Source organism: Sturnira hondurensis, unplaced genomic scaffold (assembly GCF_014824575.4).
Source record: "Sturnira hondurensis isolate 20B ecotype Veracruz unplaced genomic scaffold, ASM1482457v3 Scaffold0007036, whole genome shotgun sequence".
NCBI lineage: Eukaryota > Metazoa > Chordata > Mammalia > Chiroptera > Phyllostomidae > Sturnira > Sturnira hondurensis.
In genome coordinates, this window is record NW_028079667.1 from 2,220,562 (window position 1) to 2,238,395 (window position 17,834).

Genomic DNA, 17,834 nt, shown 5'->3' on the forward strand with positions numbered 1-17,834 from the left:
ATTTGTTATTTTGCTTGTTTATGCATTCATTGGTAGATTCTTGTATTTGCACTGATGGAGGCTCGAAGCCACAACCTTGGTGTGTCTGGTCAATACTCCAACCAACTGAGCTACCCAGGCAGAGTCCCAGCTAAAATTACTCAAAAGAAGAGGGGATGGATTAGGGAGACAAGGTTTTGCCACAGCTGAGGAGGAGCCAAGAAACCTAAAAGAATAAAATAAAAGGTGGGAATTTTTGTTCATTTGCTTACTGCTATTTCCTCAGTTCAAATAATTGTTGAATGAATGAGCAGATGTACAAATGTACAGATAAACAAAACTGTCAATTGGAGATCAGTTAAAAATTATTAAATAATACTGTTACACATAATATATAATGAATCTGTGTTGTTTTATGAACATTTGACTGCTTTACAAACAGTCCTTGTGGAGTAATATTGAAATTGAACATTTTAATTTCTGGAATTTCACAAAAGAAGTCGTAATTATTGTGTCCTCTATTTATTATGGGAATACTTAGCCAGGTGTGTATTTTGACATTATGCAAAAAAATTAAACAGTGCATAGATAGTATCACATAAACCTACCAGAATAAAGATTTTGATGTAATTTTCAAAGGGTACCTGTTAGTGTTTTGTAACATACCACAAGTCCATTTTATGTTAGCTCTGAGGCTCCCAGAGCCTGCTTTGCTTTTTCTCACTGATAGATTCCTTGTTTGATTTCAGAGCCTTGGCCTCCATCCTACTTTACACAGCACTTGTAAGTGTAGTTTTAAGCCATTTGCATTGTTGATTGGCTTTCTTAACTTATCCTTTATTATAAGGTAAACATTTTTTCTAATTTTCTATTAGTGTTGACTTTACTCTTTTACAAGAAGCACAGATAATACTTTTACATTTGTCAAAAACTAAAATGTTCTCTCTTGCTTTCCTTTCACTTTGCCCTGTGTAACTGCCTCGTGTATTCCAAAAACAAACATGTGATCGTGTTGTAGTAAAACACAGCACGTGAAGCTGTGTTAGGAACAATTTCCTTAGAAGAGAGGACATGAACTGTAGTTTAAAGGGATATTTTGGAATGTGCTTATTTGGTATATTTAACCTATCATGGTATTGAATACCAGGATAAATTACATGACTCTCATGGCCTATTCCATGTATTCCTGAAAAAGCTTATAAAATCAGACCTGTGTTTCTGTATATGTGCTTTCAAGCAGCAACTAGCTAACTGTTAAATAAAATCTTGCATGTGTAGAAGTACTTATATAGTTTTCATTAGAAATGACTTTGATTTTCAAATCAATTCCAACTGAAAAATATTTGGGGATTTATAAAGGTAGATAAAGTTTGAGGACAAAAACAGATTTGCATTATAGTGCACAATGGATGTTTTAAATATACTATGAAACTTTCTTAGTTTTAGATTATTTTTTGTAGTGTTGGCCCCTGTATGAGTGTGTTGCTGTCAGCACTGCAACTTGGTAGAATTTTCCATGCTTTATAACAAGTATTTGGTCTTCAAAGAATGTTTAGTGAGGACGTGCTATATAGTACAGTCAGCTTTCTGTTTTATTTTACTTTTAATGTTTTCTTGATTATGCTATTCCAGATGTCCCAATTTCCCCTCTTTGCCCCCCATTACCCCACCCACCCCTCATTTCTGTAGTCGGTCCCCACACTGTCGTCCGTGGCCCTTCGTGTATGTTCTTTGACCCCTTTGCCTTCTTTCAGTCAGTCCCCACCTGCTCCTCCCTCCTCTCTTGCAGCTGTCAGTCAACTTTCTATTTTAATCTTTCACTTCAGAGTGATTCTTTTCAAGTGCACATGCACGTACAAGTGACTTAGAAAAGACTTTTCACTGTAAAAGTTTTCTGAAAACCATAAAATCAGGAATCCTGATGTCTTATCTTCATTTTATTTTACGACATTGGGACTCCTTGGGCTCATAGCACTTTAGAAAAGAAAGTCAACAGAGAAATTAAACCATGTTTGTAACATTTCTGGTAAGAAAGTAAGGAAATATCACATTTTCTTGGAATTTATTATTTCATAAAGCCTTCTAGCTGAGCTGTCACTTGTAAATATCTTCAGTGTCTGCATATTTTTCCTCAGTTTTTATTTTGAAAATTTTTAAATGAATAGAAAGGTTGAAACAATGAACAACTATATACTTACCACACCCAGAGTCACCAATTTTGTCACATTTGTTTAGAAAAACTAGTAATAATAGTTTGCTTAGAGAAAATACTCTATTTTTTGAACCACTTAAGCTTGCAGACATTATAACACTTTATCCCTAAATGTTTTTGCATGCATAGCCTAGTAGGTCTTTCTCCTGATACATGCTTTTTTATTGCTCTTCTGTTCTGTGTATAATTTATTGATTTCCTTTTTTCTTTATCCTGTTACCCTGATATACATTTGGTTGTTGGTTTTCTAGTTTTCTAAGTTTCCTAAAAATTTGTGAATTTTCATTTTTTAATAATTTAAATCTGTGAATTTGTTTCTAATTACATGTTTTGATATTTAGTTCTCTTGTCATTCTCTTTTTTTAAAAAAGATTTTATTTATTATTTTTAGAGAGAGGGAAAAGGAGGAGAAGGAGAGGGAGAGAAACATCTATGTGTAAGGTACATCAATCCATTGCCTCCTGCACTCCCCCAACGGGGGACCGGCCCTGCAGCACAGGCATGTGCCCTGACCAGGAATGAAACTGGGGACCTTTCAGTTCCCAGCTGGTGCCCAATCCGCTGAGCCATGCCAGTCAGGGGGTCATTTTCTAAATAATTTGCCATGGTACTTTTTATCCTCTTGAGAGATTGTTGTAAAATTTGTAAACTTTTTGTCTTGTTTAAAATTCTGTTGTATTCTAGTTTGACTGCCCTTGTTGAGGAGTGCATCCTTTGAAGTTTCTAAGTTTTAAATATTCCTTGAGACTTTATTGTGGCCTATAGTGTTAGATTAATATGCTTTTTCTGAGTATTCCATGAACACTTGAAAACAGTATGTTTTCTGAGGCTTCATTTAAAGATAGGGGATTGAACACCACTGTGGGAACTGACTAGAAAATGCCAAGTCCTAAATCAGCAATGGAGAAAGCTAAAAAACTAACACAATCTAAGTTTCAGAATCTTTAAAAAGTCTCAGGATCTGGCTCTAGACATCTGTGGACTATTGGTGCTATGTGTGGAGATGGTGCAAGAGGCCTCTCAGATAGGGAGGGTTAATTGAAAATGAAAATTCTTACATACTTCATGGTACTAGGTAAACCATCCTTTCCCGTGCCAGTAGGTGGCTAGGAAGATCCAAACAGAGAATCTGTAAACTGAGGGAGATCAGGAGTTGAGAAAATTCAAAACAGGGAGATTAAGTGAATAGTGTATACTGAAATGCTGAGAAAGACATTCTTCCCTCACTCTGAACCCCATACCCTCCTGATCCCTGCCTTGGCTCCCAGTACGCTGGCAGCCAGGCCTCACCCTCTCCTCAGGAGATTAGATGAGGCTTAGTTCAAGAGCAATAACAGTAATAAGGTTTGTGAGCCGTTTAACAATGTTCTGCTTCCCATTTGAACATTCATGGTAGTTTAACTCTTTTTTCCAATCTCTGGATGAAGAAATAGTTGTTCATTTCTGGTACTTTGATGAGAATTATTTGATATGATTTTAAAATAATGATTATAATTTGTAGTTCATTGAAAAAATTTTTAAGTTTTTCAATTACAGTTTACTTTCTGTATTATTTTTGTATTGGTTTCAGGTGCACAGCTTAAAGATAAGACAGCCACTTACTTTACAAAGTGTTCCTCACGGTATTTCCAGTTCCTACCTGGCACCATACACAATTAATGCAATCTTATTAACTATATTCCCTGTGACTCTTCTGGAGATACCAGTTTGTACTTCTTAATCCCTGTACCTCTTTCACTCAGTCCCCCAAATCCGCTGTCTTATGACGACCGCCAGTCCAGTCTGTGTCTGTGAATCCGCTTCAATTTTGTTGTTTATTTTGTTCTTTAGATTCCACATATAAGTGAAATCATGTCATATTTGTCTTTCTGTGACTGACTTATTTCACCGAGCATATTTCTTATTAGGTCCATCCATGTTATCACAAACAGTAAGATTTCATTCTTTTTATGGCCAAGTAATACTCCATTGTGTGTGTGTACCACTGCTTTTTTATCCATTCACCTATTGATGGGCACTCAGGTTGCTTCCACATCTCAGTTATTGTAAGTAACACTGTAATGAACATAGGGGTGCATATATTCTTTTGAAATAGTGTTTTGGGTTTCTTCATATAAATATCCAGGACTGAAATTCCTGGGTCATAAGACAGATCCATTTTTAATTTTTTGAGGACTCTGAACTGTTTTCCACAGTAGCTGCACCAATCTGCCTTCCCACCAACAGTACACAAGGGTTCCATTTTCTCTACATCCTCACCAGCACTTTTTTGTTGATTTACTGATGATAGTTGTTCTGACAGGTGTGAGATGGTATCTTATTGAGGTATCAATTCTTACTTCTCTGATGACTAGTGATGTTGAGCATCTTTTCATATGTCTCTTGGCCACCTGTGTGTCCTCTTTGGAGAAGTGTTTATTCATATCCTCTGCCCATTCTTCAGTTGGATTGATTTTTTGGTGTTGAGTTGTAAGAGTTCTTTATAAATTTTAGAAATTAACCCCTTATCAGATGAATATCTTCTCCCATTCAGTAGGTTGTCTTTTCATTTTGTTGATGGTTTTCTTTAGTGTGAAAAAAAGTTGCTGTTGTCCCATTTACTTGGGGAGATATGTCAGAAGAAATATTGCTAAGATAAATGCCTGTGATTTTACAACCTATGTTTTCCTCTAGCAGTTTTATGGTTTCAAGTCTTATATTTAAGTCTTTAATCTATTTTGAGATTATGCTTGTGTGTCATGTCAGAAGGTGGTCTAGTTTCACTTTTTTTGCATGTATTTGTTTTATTTTCCCGACACTATTTATTGACTAGAGTTTTCTTACCCTATTATATATTCTTGCCTCCTTTGTCAAATATCAATTGCTCATATAGGCATAGGTTTGTTTCTGGGCTTTCTATTTTGTTCCATGTTCTATATGTCTGCTTTTATGCCAGTACCATGCTGTTTTGAGTGCTATAGCCTGGTAGTATAGTTTGACATCAGGTACCATGACACCTCCAACTTTATTTTTCCTTCTCAGGATTGCTGTGGCTATCTTTTGAGATTTTGTATAAATTTTTGGATCATTTGTTCCAGCTCCTGTGAAATACACCATTGATATTCTGATAGGGATTTCATTGAATCTATAGATTACTTTTGGTGATTTGGACACTTTAGTGATGTTAATTCTTCCTATCCATGAGCACAGATATTTAGTTTGTCTTTAGATTCCTTTTTTCCTTTTTTTTAATAGCTCTTTGAAGTTTTTTTTATTTATTTAACCCGCCTCCTCTTTCCCCCACCTTTGTTTTTCCTCTTTTCTTCATCCTTGTATGTTCATCTACATTTTGGAAAGACATGAAAAATATAACTAAATTTATGGGAAAACAGTATGAATTAGTGAGAAGTAAATACTGCAAAATAGTTTTTCAGAGATATGCAACTTAATTAAATATGATTATGTACAATATATGATAAAAAATGTTGCCTTGGTAGGTGCTGCCTGAATTAATAAGTCAGTTGTTTATACTAAAAATGTTTATAACTTATAAGTTCTTTAAAGATGTTTGGATATTTTACAATAAGTTTTTTAAGATTTTATTTAATTATTTTTAGAGAGAGGGGTAAGGCAGGAAAAAGAGAAAGCGAGAAACATTGATGTGTGGGAGAAACATCAGTCGGTTGCCTCCTGCATGTGCCCCAACTGGAGACCCAGCCTGCAGCCCAAGCATATGCCCTAATGGGAAATTGAACCAGTGACCTTTTGCTTTGCCAAATGATGCATAGCCAACTGAGCTACATCATTCATGGCAAAACTGTGTACTTTTAAAATACAGGGTGGGGCAAAAGTAAGTTTTCAGTTGTACATATGGAAAGTAATACACATATTAATAATATAAGAATAAACTGTGTTTCACATACTCACATCTGTAAACCTACTTTAGCTCCACCTTATCTCTATGCCACTTGTTCAGATTTCATTTAGAAACTTACTATTTCTATACTTTATTAATGCGTAATTAAAACATAAAATATTGAATAATTTGGAATGTGGAAGACTTCTAAAAGCTCTACTAAATATTAAAATTTTGAAGAACATCTTTTAAAACTACATTATGTAATATCTGACTTTTTATTTTAATTTTTTTAAGGTTGCTGAATGACTTTATTATTTTTTGTTGTTGTTCAAATATAGTTTTCTGCCTTTCTCCCTGACCTACCCCACCATCCCAGCACTTCCTGCCTCTCTCCCCCATTTCCACTCTCCCTTGTTGTTGTCCATGTGTCCTTTATAATTGTTCCTGCAAACCCTTCACCCTTTTCTCCCATTATTCCCTCCCCTCTCCATTCTGATCACTGTCAGCCTGTTCTCAGTTTGAGTGTCTTTGTCTATACTTTGCTCGCTTGTTTGTTTTGTTTATTAGATTCCTGTTAAAGGTGAGATTATATGGCATTTGTCTTTCACTGCCTTGCTTTTTTCACTTAACATGATGCTCTCCAGTTCCATGTATGCTGTTGCAAAGGGTAGGAGCTCCTTCTTTCTTTCTGTTGCATAGAATTCCGTTGTACCATAGTTTTTGATGTACCATAGTTTTTTGATCCATTCATCTGTTGATGGGTACTTGGGTTGCTTTCAGCACTTGGCTATCGTAAATTGTGCTGCTATGAACATTGGGGTGCATAAGTTCTTTTGGATTGGTGTTTCAGGGTTCTTAGGATATAATCCTAGAAGTGGAATTGCTGGGTCAAAAGGCATTTTCATTTTTAGTTTTCTGAGGAAATTCCATACTGTTTTCCATAGTGGTTACACAAGTCTGCATTCCCACCAACAGTGCACTAGAGTTCCCTTTTCACCATGCCCTCTCCAACATTTGTTGTTTGTTGCTTTGTTTATGATAGCCATTCTGACTGGTGTCAGGTGGTATCTCATTGTGGTTTTAATTTGCATCTCCCTGATAGCTAGCAATACTGAGCATCCTTTGATATGTCTCTGGACCCTCTTTATGTCCTCCTTGGAGAAGTGTCTGTTCAAGTCCTTTGCCCATTTTTAAATTGGGTTGCTTTTCTTCTTAGAGTGGAGTTGTGTGAGTTCTTTACATATATAATATCTAGCTTTGACATGAAGAGTTATCATAGTATTAAAGGAAAAACAACTGCAGCCCCTTTAAAATAATAAATACCCAGATTTCGAGGTCTTATAAATAATAATGGTATTGGCAAATCAAACCTAAGTTTATTCTCTTAAAGAAAAAACCAGAGGGTAGGACAACTCATGTATATGTTTATACCAGATTATGCCAAGGCCTGATTTAACTAGTGTTTCCTGTCTGAGTTTCAAATATATTTGGATCTTTGATATACTTAATATAAAGGCAGTGTTTTCATGTGCTTTCCCCCCTTCATTCTAAAATTGTAGACATGGTCCATTCACTATGCATTGCTTGTGTAATACTGAATTATTTTGTGGCAAGTATGTTGTCAACCTGGCAGCTGATGAGAGATACAAAGTATATTGTAACAAAAATAAACAAGTTCAGGCAAGGACATAAACATATATCTTGTGTTGAAATCAGTCTTTAGTCTTCACGAACATGTTAGTACAAGAAATGTGAGAGTGTTGGAGTTCAGTTAAATAACAAGATATGCACCTGGAAACTTTAGGCTTCTTTTGAAGCAACTAGATATGTAAGTTGAAAAAATGGTAAGCAAAGAATATTGCTTAAATCAGTTAGAAACAGTGGTGGGCTAAAAGGGGGCAGCCCATTGGCTCAGGGCTCAGGGCCATTTTCCCTCCTCCTCCTCCTCCATTCCTTTCAGTTGATGATTAATTTTTCTTTCGTTGCATTATTTTCAGTATACTGTAGTGTGCTATGTCATAGGTAAGGGAATTAGAGGAAGGCAAAATGTAAAAGTCAAATTCTGTCCTAGTTAGTTCTTATTAAAGTTAAAAGAAGTATATTAGCAATAGATCTTAGATCTCTAATAATATGGGGCTAAGAAAGGGGAAACTAATATTTATCCAGAACTTGCTGTGTACCAGCATTTTGCTTGATGCTTTACTCTGAAAGATATGTAACTGGGATAAATGTCTTTGTAGTATTTTGGTTATACTCTTTGGTGAGTTTTTTTTTTTTTTTAATCTTTAGAGGGTTAGGGAAGGAGAGAGGGAAAGAAGTATCAATGTATGGTTGCCTCTTGTGAGTCCCCTGCTGGGAACTGGCCTGCAACCCAGGCATGTGCCCTGACTGGGAATCGAACCGCAGTCCTCCGGTTCACAGGCCCGAGCTCAATCCACTGAGCTACACCAGCCAGGGCTCTTTGGTAAAATTTTTATCAGTATTCTTACACCTAGGAATATTAGAAACAAAAATAGTTTATTATCCTTTCCAGTTTTCTTACCTATACTGTTACAAATCAGATGATAATTTTTCAGAATTTGGGGGAATTGAAAGTGAGGCTTTCCCCTTCTGTTACATATAGATAATAGCATAAGAACCCTAACCAGTGTGACTCTGTTGGTTGCATATCGTCCCACAAAGCAAGAGGTCACTGGTTTGATTCCTGGTTAAGACACATGCCTGGGTTGTGTGTTTGGTTCCCAGTTGGGGCACATATGGGAAGCGACCAATCAGTGTTTTTCTCTCCCATCATTGTTTCTGTCCCTGTCTTGCTCCCTGCCTTCCCATCCCTCTAAAACGAAATAAAATCTTTTTAAAAATAAATAAATAATGGCATAAGAAAAACCATACTATTTGAGAGAACAGCTAACTTTTCTCTTTAATTCATTGCATTAACTCAGCAAGGCAGTGATCATTCATCAGTGGAATAACAAAGGTGAAAAATACAAATATGGCATTATGTGTCAAAGGAAGTAAACTGACATGCTGTTTGCCAGTCCATTTGTTAATAAGTAGTTGCCAGTATAATGGACACATAGCTTTCTTTTTTTAGCTTTATTTCAAAAAACCAGTGATAAATATGGCAGCTTTCATAGAATTCTGTATATCCAAATGCTGGGAGAAGAAATTGAATGGATCTGAAAGATACTTCCTTGTGACTTTCATTAGTGTTACTTTTAAACAAATAATAACATTCACTTATATAGTATTAAAGTAAGCAATAAGATACCTATTATGAATTTAATATATGAAATATAGAAACAGAATTAAGCATTTTTAAATAGATTTTTCATAAGCAATGATGAATGCTGCTTGAGCCTTTAGATTTTGGTAGATAATTAATTTGTTAAAGTGATGTAAGGAGTAATTCATACCACTTGTCTTTGCATATATTTTATATATCTGTAAACAAATAATGCATACTAGTAAAGGAGTTGGCAAACTGTGCCTTTTTTGAACCATATGTGAACTCAGAATGTTTTTTTTTAAGGAATTGTATAAAAAAGGAAAAAGAATATGCAGCAGAAATCATATGTGGCCCTCAAAGCCTGGAATATTTACTGTCTGATCCTTCACAGAAAAAGCTTGCCAACCCTAAAATGTAAAGATATGCCACGTAAGCTTGGCAAATTTCAGCTCCAGGTGGGAGGGTGTAAACACGTGACAGCCTGTGTTTCCCATGACTGTAGCTACTACAAAACCTGGACAGAATGCATGGAGCAAGCTGTTTGAAGATTCTGAAAAATTAAATAGTGGCAGGCAAATTAGGGAAGACCAGAATTTGAAGTACTACCAAACTGGTGGTGAGTTTGCCATTTTTCCCCTTGTGTGGTCTCAACCATAGCCTGAAACCAGGAAGTAGACACCAGTGCTGGCAGAGGGAGTTCCAGAAGCCTACTGCTTCAGGCTTGAAAAGTAGAGATCATGGCTCCTAGTAGTAGCAGCGGGTGCAGGGGAGGGCACAGGCATCTAAATGTTGAGGTAGGAGAGCCTTCCTTCCTGACTGGAGGATCTGTGGCCCCAAGAGGATGGGCACAGTGCCTTTGCTTTTTTTCTCTTTGTCTGCCTGCCATTTGGCCCCCACTGCAGGAACAGTTGCAGAAAGTAAGTGGTAAAATGGGGTAAATAAAGTCCTAACATCTGGGCAGAGTGCCAAAAGGGAGAGCCCCAGGGAACCAGGAAGTACTAAAGAGATTAAGGAGGAGGGGCAACTTGTGAAAGGGACTTAAAAATTATGTTTTGAGAGACTTAAACGATAATATATCTGTAATGCTTAGAATAGAGCCTAAGAGTAAGACCCAATAAACAGCTGCTTAATCAATCATTATTTTCCATAATGTTTCTATAGGAAACACAGCTTATCTTCCTTTTCTTGGTTTAGGCTGTTAGGAGTCACGGGGATTAAGAGTGTTGGCCCATCTGCAGCAACCACCTGCCGGGCCACCTCTGTACAGCCTTAGAACATGGCACTTGGAAGGGATTTGGGGGTCAGATGTTCTAAATGTGCTTCTTCAAAGTTAGCAGCCCTTGCAGTTTCCATTCACAGATGATAAGTCACCTGGAGCCTATCAGTACAGTTACAGTGACAGAAGCTGGCCGCTTTAGGAGGGCCGTATGATTGTTTAACAATCATGTGGATACACAGTTTGCATTTTTTTTAGTACTGCCCTCTGTAAAATGTAAAAAAATAAGTTGAATCTTTTTTTCACACTGTAGTCCTTAATAATCCACAATATTTGAACAGACTTAATTCTATACTGGCGATTCTCAGAGTGAGGCCTAGGGATCTTGTTTAACTGTCACACCTGTCTCAGAACCCTTCTCTCTTCCTCCTCCTTTTAATCCATGAAGATATATGCTAAATTTTTGGTGTGCCTGTGTGCATGAGGTTTGATAACTTTGAAAGCATTTAAGAATCACTGCTTTGCCCTGCTGGTGTGATTCATTTGGTTGGAGCATCATCCTGTGCACCAAAAGGTTGCAGGTTCAAACCCAGGTAGGGACCAGTAGGGGAGACAACCAGTTGATGTTTCTCTCTCACGTTATGTTTTGCTCTCCAAAATCAGTAAAAATATATATTTTAAAGATTTTATTTATTTATCTTTAGAGGGAAAAGGAAGGAGAGAGGGAGAGAAATATCAATATATGGTTACCTCTCATGAGTCCCCCGCTGGGAAATGGCCTGCAACCCAGGCATGTACACTGACTGGGAATCAAACCGCTCAATCCACTGCGCTACACGAGCCAGGGCAATATTTTTTTAAAAAAGAATCACTGCCTTAGACATGCTCATGACTACAATTTGCCCTCCATACGCCTGCATTTCAAAAGGACAAAAAATGATTAAGAACCGCTGTTTTTTTCTCATAATGGTAGAAAGTGATTGAAGACAAAGTATAGCTATTTCATGGGAAGAGGAAAACCTGAGAGTTAAAGCAAAAAGGTAGAGTTTACCTATATCCACTGAGCCAACACTTTAAAATCTTTGGTAAGTCTTCCATCTAGTCTGCTTAGGGAATTACTTTTTACATAATAAGGCATGTTAAGCAGAAGGTAGGATTTAGTGAAGCAGTCTTTTCTTGAAGCGTCTGTGGTGCAGAACAAGGATGCAAAATGTCTATTATGCAGTAACTATTTTGTCCTGCAGTAGGTAACCATTTTAGCCAAAGATAGATAGTATTGTGACTATTACATATTCAAGAACATACATTATGTACACACACATAGAATGCTTAACATAATTCAGTTGCCCTTCATGGTCAACCCATGCCTTTTGTGTGTTTTATTTTAACCAGCTGTACCAAGTGTCGTAATCTGCTATTGAGAATCAAACAGTTATTGTCTCCTCAAGATGGCCATTCTTGACTGCCTTCTCAAGACCACAAAATGTTATTGCATGGGAAAGTGTAGAGTAAATTATAAATGTTGCTTTCATGAGTTATCTCTAGATTGTTATCAGCCCAAACAAATTTCTCATTCACACAAATATTTTATTTTTGTACATAGGTATCCTGTCATCAGTAGTCAATTAAATAACCACAGTTATGGCCATAAAAATACATACAACTTTTTCATAATTTTGTACAATATTAAAAGAAAAAGTAGAATGAAGTATTATGGCTACAAATACATTTTTAAATTCAGTAGACACAGTATTCAGTAAAGATAGAGGTGAATTTGGATAAAAGTGTAAACTATTTTAAAACTTAATGAAATCAGCACTGGCTGGTGTGGCTCAGTGACTGAGTGCTGGCCTGCAACCCTAAAGGATGCTGGTTCGATTTCCAGTCAGGGCACGTGCCTGGGTTGCGATGTGGCCCAGATTCCCCAGGTAGGGACACATAAGAGGAAACCAGTCTCATCTCTGGCACATTGCTGTTTCTCTCCCTCCCTGCCCCTCTCTCTAAAAAGTAAATAAATAAAATTCTTAAAAAAGAAAAACGTAATGAAGTCATTGAAGTCATCCTACTAATGAGAGTTGCAGGGGGAGTAATGTTTTCCTTTTGTGAAGCCATGTCGTTACTAGCTCACTATAGGAACGACAGTGCAAGTCAGCAGAAATTATACAGCAGTTACAAAATGCTGGTAAGTTTAATGTGTATAACATTAAACAAACTATCTTAAAACGTTAGTCGGACATCTTGCTCTTCTTTGTATCTACTGCTATCGCAAATTAAGGTAGGTTTAGATCTTTAACAAGGGGTAAAGGAACGTACTAGATCTGTGGTGGTTAATTCAGTTGATATGGAAAGAAGGGCAATTGGGGCAAAGTGTAGAGTTAAGAGGGGAATGAAAGGAGACAGGGACATGAGTTGTACCCTGGGTGTTTTTGTTTTTTAACTGAACAAATGTAAGGTGCCTTGTCCGCCAGTCTACTGCTTGCTTCAATGCAAATGGAAGTCTTGTTAGGTCTCTGGACTTAGAAAGGTGAACTGACCATTGCTTGGTATTTCCCACCCCCAAGAATTCCACGTCTGGATTAAAGTGAAGGTTCGTCCAGTAATATCCACACCTTCTCAGTTGGGGTGTGATACTGCATCATGCCCACGAGAGTGTCGGGTAAATGTGGTCTGATGAGGACAAGGGTGGTTTTTTCAGGAGGAATTCTCTTTATGGTTATGTGGCACGTTTCTCAGGGTCATTGGAAAATAGCGATCTTGTTCGAACTTGAACTTTTACTGTGTGATATTTGCTGATTATGCAACTATAAGTTTTATATGAACATTTAAAAATGACTCATTTGGTAATGTGGAAAACCCTGTAAATATTAAAAGGTAATATAACTGGTTTTAACTGATATTTAAGAGTAACATGAATTAAATTTGAATGATGAACACAAGGACTTTGCAAAGGTGTGAGTTTCCCAGGGTTTAGGAGTTTTATGAATAGGTCTTGTTCCCCGTATATATTTACTTACTGTGTTTTTGCTAAATAGCAGGATAATTGTGTTTGCATCATTAGAGTTGTTTGCATGGCACCCTGAAATACCTCCGGGTGAGGTGTGTGTTGCCTGAGTACGTGTGGTCAAGTAGTTTCATTTTGAACTTGTGATAGTGTTAACTGCTAAATGTGTTCTTAGTTTTCCTTAAAAGTAAATCAACAACTCCAAGAGAAAATAACACTAATTCCTTGAAAATTAGGGATAAGGTGTGTGGTATGTTCTGCTCTAGGATATGTTTTGGGAAAACTACTTGGAAATCAAGACTTCTCATATAAATACTATAGTTACCAAAATTTGTATTTTTTTCTCATTTTCACATCATTAATGCTGTATGTTATATATCCTTTTTTTTTTTAGCTGAATATGTCAAGTGACGAGATAGCTGACAATCTGCAGGCTGTTATCAGTGAAGTTTGTAGGCACAGACCGCTGGATTTAGGTAAGTGGTCAGCTGGAGTAGAGCCCTGTGATGCTTTAAACGTGTAAAATATTAAGAAACAATCAAGTTGCTATGCAGTTACAATAGCAATGCTATTTCCAGGGATTAAATAAATGAAATAGAATTTTTTAGAGGATTTATTTTTATTTTTATTTTAAAAATGTATTTAATTATTGTTCAAGTACAGTTTTCTGTCTTTTACTCCCATCCCATCCCACCCACCCCCAGTGCCCCCCACCTCCCTCCCATTTCCCCCCGCCTTAGTTTTTGTCCATGTGTCCTTTATACTTGTTTCTGATGGCCTTATTAGCAAGTGTAGTTGCTTAGAGAGGACACCTTTAACATCAATGGGAACACTGTACATCCTGAAACCTTCGTAAATTCCCACAGGATTTCTACCATTAAAAGTATAAAGTTCACATGAAAACTAACTGATTGCCTTAAACTTAAAATGACATTTAACAGAAACTAAAATCATTTATGAAGCGGCACTGTGAAGCCACACCTTCCACGTGGTCGCTGGGCGCAGGTCCAGCGCCCTCATCAATGCATTCCACGCCACGCACATTCTGTCCTGAGGCCGGTCTCACTCAGCTGCCTGCGGCCAAGCAAGTGTCCATTACACTCAGGACTGTCTGCTTGGACTTTTATCATTGTAGGCATCTGTCCCGTTGGGTTTTATACCCAAATGTCTAGTTAAAATACAGTCTTACACTGTTTTTCACCTTCTTTGAGAGTTAAACACACTGGTATAAGTGCCTCATTTGTTAACTCAGTCCTCCTGTATTTGGCCACAGTACTTAGTGGTGGTATGCATGTTTATATGGATTCTTACATTCCATGGAGAACTTTGATTTCAGTGTAGGCTCCTCTCAGACTGGCTGGAGTAGAATGATGGATAGGAAGTCTCTAAAAACAATATAGCTATCTGGTTTTTGCTATTTTAAACAAAGTCCCTTAATGTTCCTCATAAGAAAAGCTTTTTAATTTTTGAGGGATCTTATTAAATGTTTGGTAACACAAAGGTAGCATCTGTGTTGACTCTTTTAGGTAAATATTAGAATATTTCCATCAAGTGTAAATATTGCCACCTGCTCCTTCACTGTTGACTTTGCAATAAAATAAATTTGAAGTGATCATATTCTGGCAGAGAGAAGTGAATTATTTGTGAGTGCATGTAGTTTAAAGATAAGTCTCTGAAGTTCTAGAGTGTAGCTGGTTTGTCTTCTCTAGAAGTGAAATCTTTCCTGTACTTCAAAACATTAGTTTAGTAATGTCAGTACTTACAACATAGAACATGAGTTCTATAAGAGTTCTAGTTGTATGTTTGTATTTTCTTTTCGGCATCTATGGAATCAAATGAAAGTTGATTTTTGTCTTTGTTTCTAGGACCCTTTGTGATACAAGCTTTCCTTCGTAGTTCAACAAGTGAAGGTTTATTACTAAAGATCCAGCCATTGTTGCCTAAAGAGGTAGAAACCAAAGAAAGTAACAAAGAAGCTGCCTGAAACTGTTGTGTTGTGAAGTTTTTTTTTTAAGCGAATTAAAGAGAAACAGAAAATTATAAAACTGTAATTTCTACATTTGGTGTCTTGTTATTTCTTGATCATCATACTTGAAAGTGGATTTTCACATTGGAAAATCTTACAACACTTTCAACAATAAGCAAATAAAATACTGTCTGTGTTTGAAACTACATTTCAGATCCTATTAAAGCTCCTTCCTAGAATTCATTTTACACGCTGAAATTATAGCAGCAATTTCTAGCTTAATAACCTTCCCTTGAGAACTACACCATCTGAGGGAAAAGTAACATCCTTGATTCCCCTAAGAGAGAGACTGGCAGAGTCATGAGCTATATCATAAATGTGACTGTTTTCTAAAGAAAAAATATGGAGAATGTTGGAAAACATTCATTCTAAGAAATTCTGAATGTTACTTTGATAATATGGATATAGAAAATGACTAAGCGATTAAAATGCGAGTGGGAAATTGTTTTTGCACATCTTAGGAATCAATTTATAATGTATTTTTATAATAACACTGTGTATTTTTATGGCGTTTTGCAATATACAAAGCACCATGTATAGTGTTTTCACATACTTAACCTTGTTGGGTCCTGAATTCTGCCTCATAGGAGGTAATAAGTTTGGTTAGTGTTCGTTGGATGATAGAACAGCTTCTTTACAGATCAAGAATCAGACCAAGTTCAGTGTCTTTAATCAAGTGCCGGGTTGCAACCGGTGTTGGTTCTTAAGTGTTTACTGGCATGTGACAAAACAGGAAGGAGACAGAGGGCAGACAGTTTGGGCGCGCCGTTGCCAGCTGCCCTTCTTGGGAATGATTTCCCTTACTCTGCGATTATCTTTCACTCTCTTAGGGAGGTGCACATGCCTCGTATGAAATAATAGTGCTGACAGATTTGTTGGTGGGTTCTGATACTTTCCACTTGGTATAAAGAATATTTTGACAGCTCCATGCAGGTCTCCCAAGTTGTGTTTGAAATTTTAGTAGTCTGAGAAGTGCAAATGATCATGAGCAACCACTATATCCCACTAAGTTTTTTCCCATAGGGAAATTAAAGTTTAAAGGCTGTCTACCCAAAACAACTAAACTATGTTGACTACAAAACCGTAATCACAGTTACCTCCTATGGAGGGCCTACTGTTGTCTTATGCTTTACACACATCCTCTCATGGAACCCTCAGAGCATCCCCATGAGGAGGGTGATGGTCCCATTTCACAGATAAAGGCATTGAAACCTGTACGAGGTCCCATAAGTGGCAGCCTAAGATTCAAAGCTAGAACTGTCTGATTTTGAGGCCTGTTCTTTTAACTATTAGGCTATTTTACTTCCTGTTAGTATATTCTAAGATAAATTAAACTGTTAAATGAACACTTAACATTTAAAAATATTGAATAATTATATTTTAGTTTCTTAGTATCTTTGGATATAGAGCTGTGACATAACTAATGAGAAGGAAGAAAAGAGTGGGATGCGTGAGAAAAGACTAGTGCAGGATGGAGGGAAAAATGATCTGCTCGTTTCCCACGATTCTCATCTTGAAAACTTACTAACTACTATTTGAAGATTCTAATTCACAGAGTAGAATCTCTATTGTATTTGTAGATTTTCTTCTGATTAATGGAGTAGATAAGTATACTCTAATGATTTTAGAAACACTCGTATTTTATTATTTTTAAATTTTTTCATTTTTATTTTTAGAGAGAGGGGAAGGGAGGGAGAAAGAAAGGGAGAGAAACGTTAATGTGTGGTGGTCTCCTACATGCATCCCCACCTGGGACCCCACCCACAACCCAGGCATACGCCCTGACTGGGGATCAAACCGTCCACCCTTCAATTCGGAAGCCTGCACTCGGTCCACTGAACCACACCAGCTAGGGCAGAAACACTAACAAGTATTTTTAAAATCACTCATAATCCTACTACCCATAGATAGCCAGCGTTAATATTTTGATGCTTTCTATTGTCTTTTTCAATGGACAGAAACAACACACGCATTGTAAAGTAAGCATTTACCTCTACTGTTTAAAATTTCATATGAAACGCATCATTTTTAATGGCTGAACAATATTTCATCCTGTTGATTCTTTAAGTTATGGAATCATTTCCCAATTTGGAGGCATTTAATTCCCTTTGGTCTCCTCTATTATTTTAATGCCTTAGAGAAAATCTTTGGACATAATTCATTTTGCTCTCTATTTCTAGAAGTGACATTCCTGGGTTAAAAGGTGTGATAATGGCTGAAGGTCTTATGCTTTAGAAAGGTGCCTTTTGGTCTGAGCAAACCAGAACAAGGAAAAATGGTTTGGAAAGCTTGCTCTGGGCAAGAACATTCCAGGGTCTAATTAACTGACCTAT

The 17,834-nt window shown here is 36.9% G+C and overlaps 1 protein-coding gene across 1 annotated transcript in view; it reads left to right on the forward strand.

Moving 5' to 3' along the window:
- Positions 1-15,945, forward strand: part of MRPL1 (mitochondrial ribosomal protein L1) — a 53,351-nt gene extending 37,406 nt beyond the window's left edge. Inside the window, exons 8-9 of the mRNA XM_037051014.1 lie at positions 13,870-13,951; positions 15,341-15,945. Of these exons, the coding sequence (XP_036906909.1) occupies positions 13,870-13,951; positions 15,341-15,459 (201 nt within the window). The 3' untranslated portion in view covers positions 15,460-15,945. The remainder of the gene's footprint in view (positions 1-13,869; positions 13,952-15,340) is intronic.
- Positions 15,946-17,834: the final 1,889 nt, after the last annotated feature.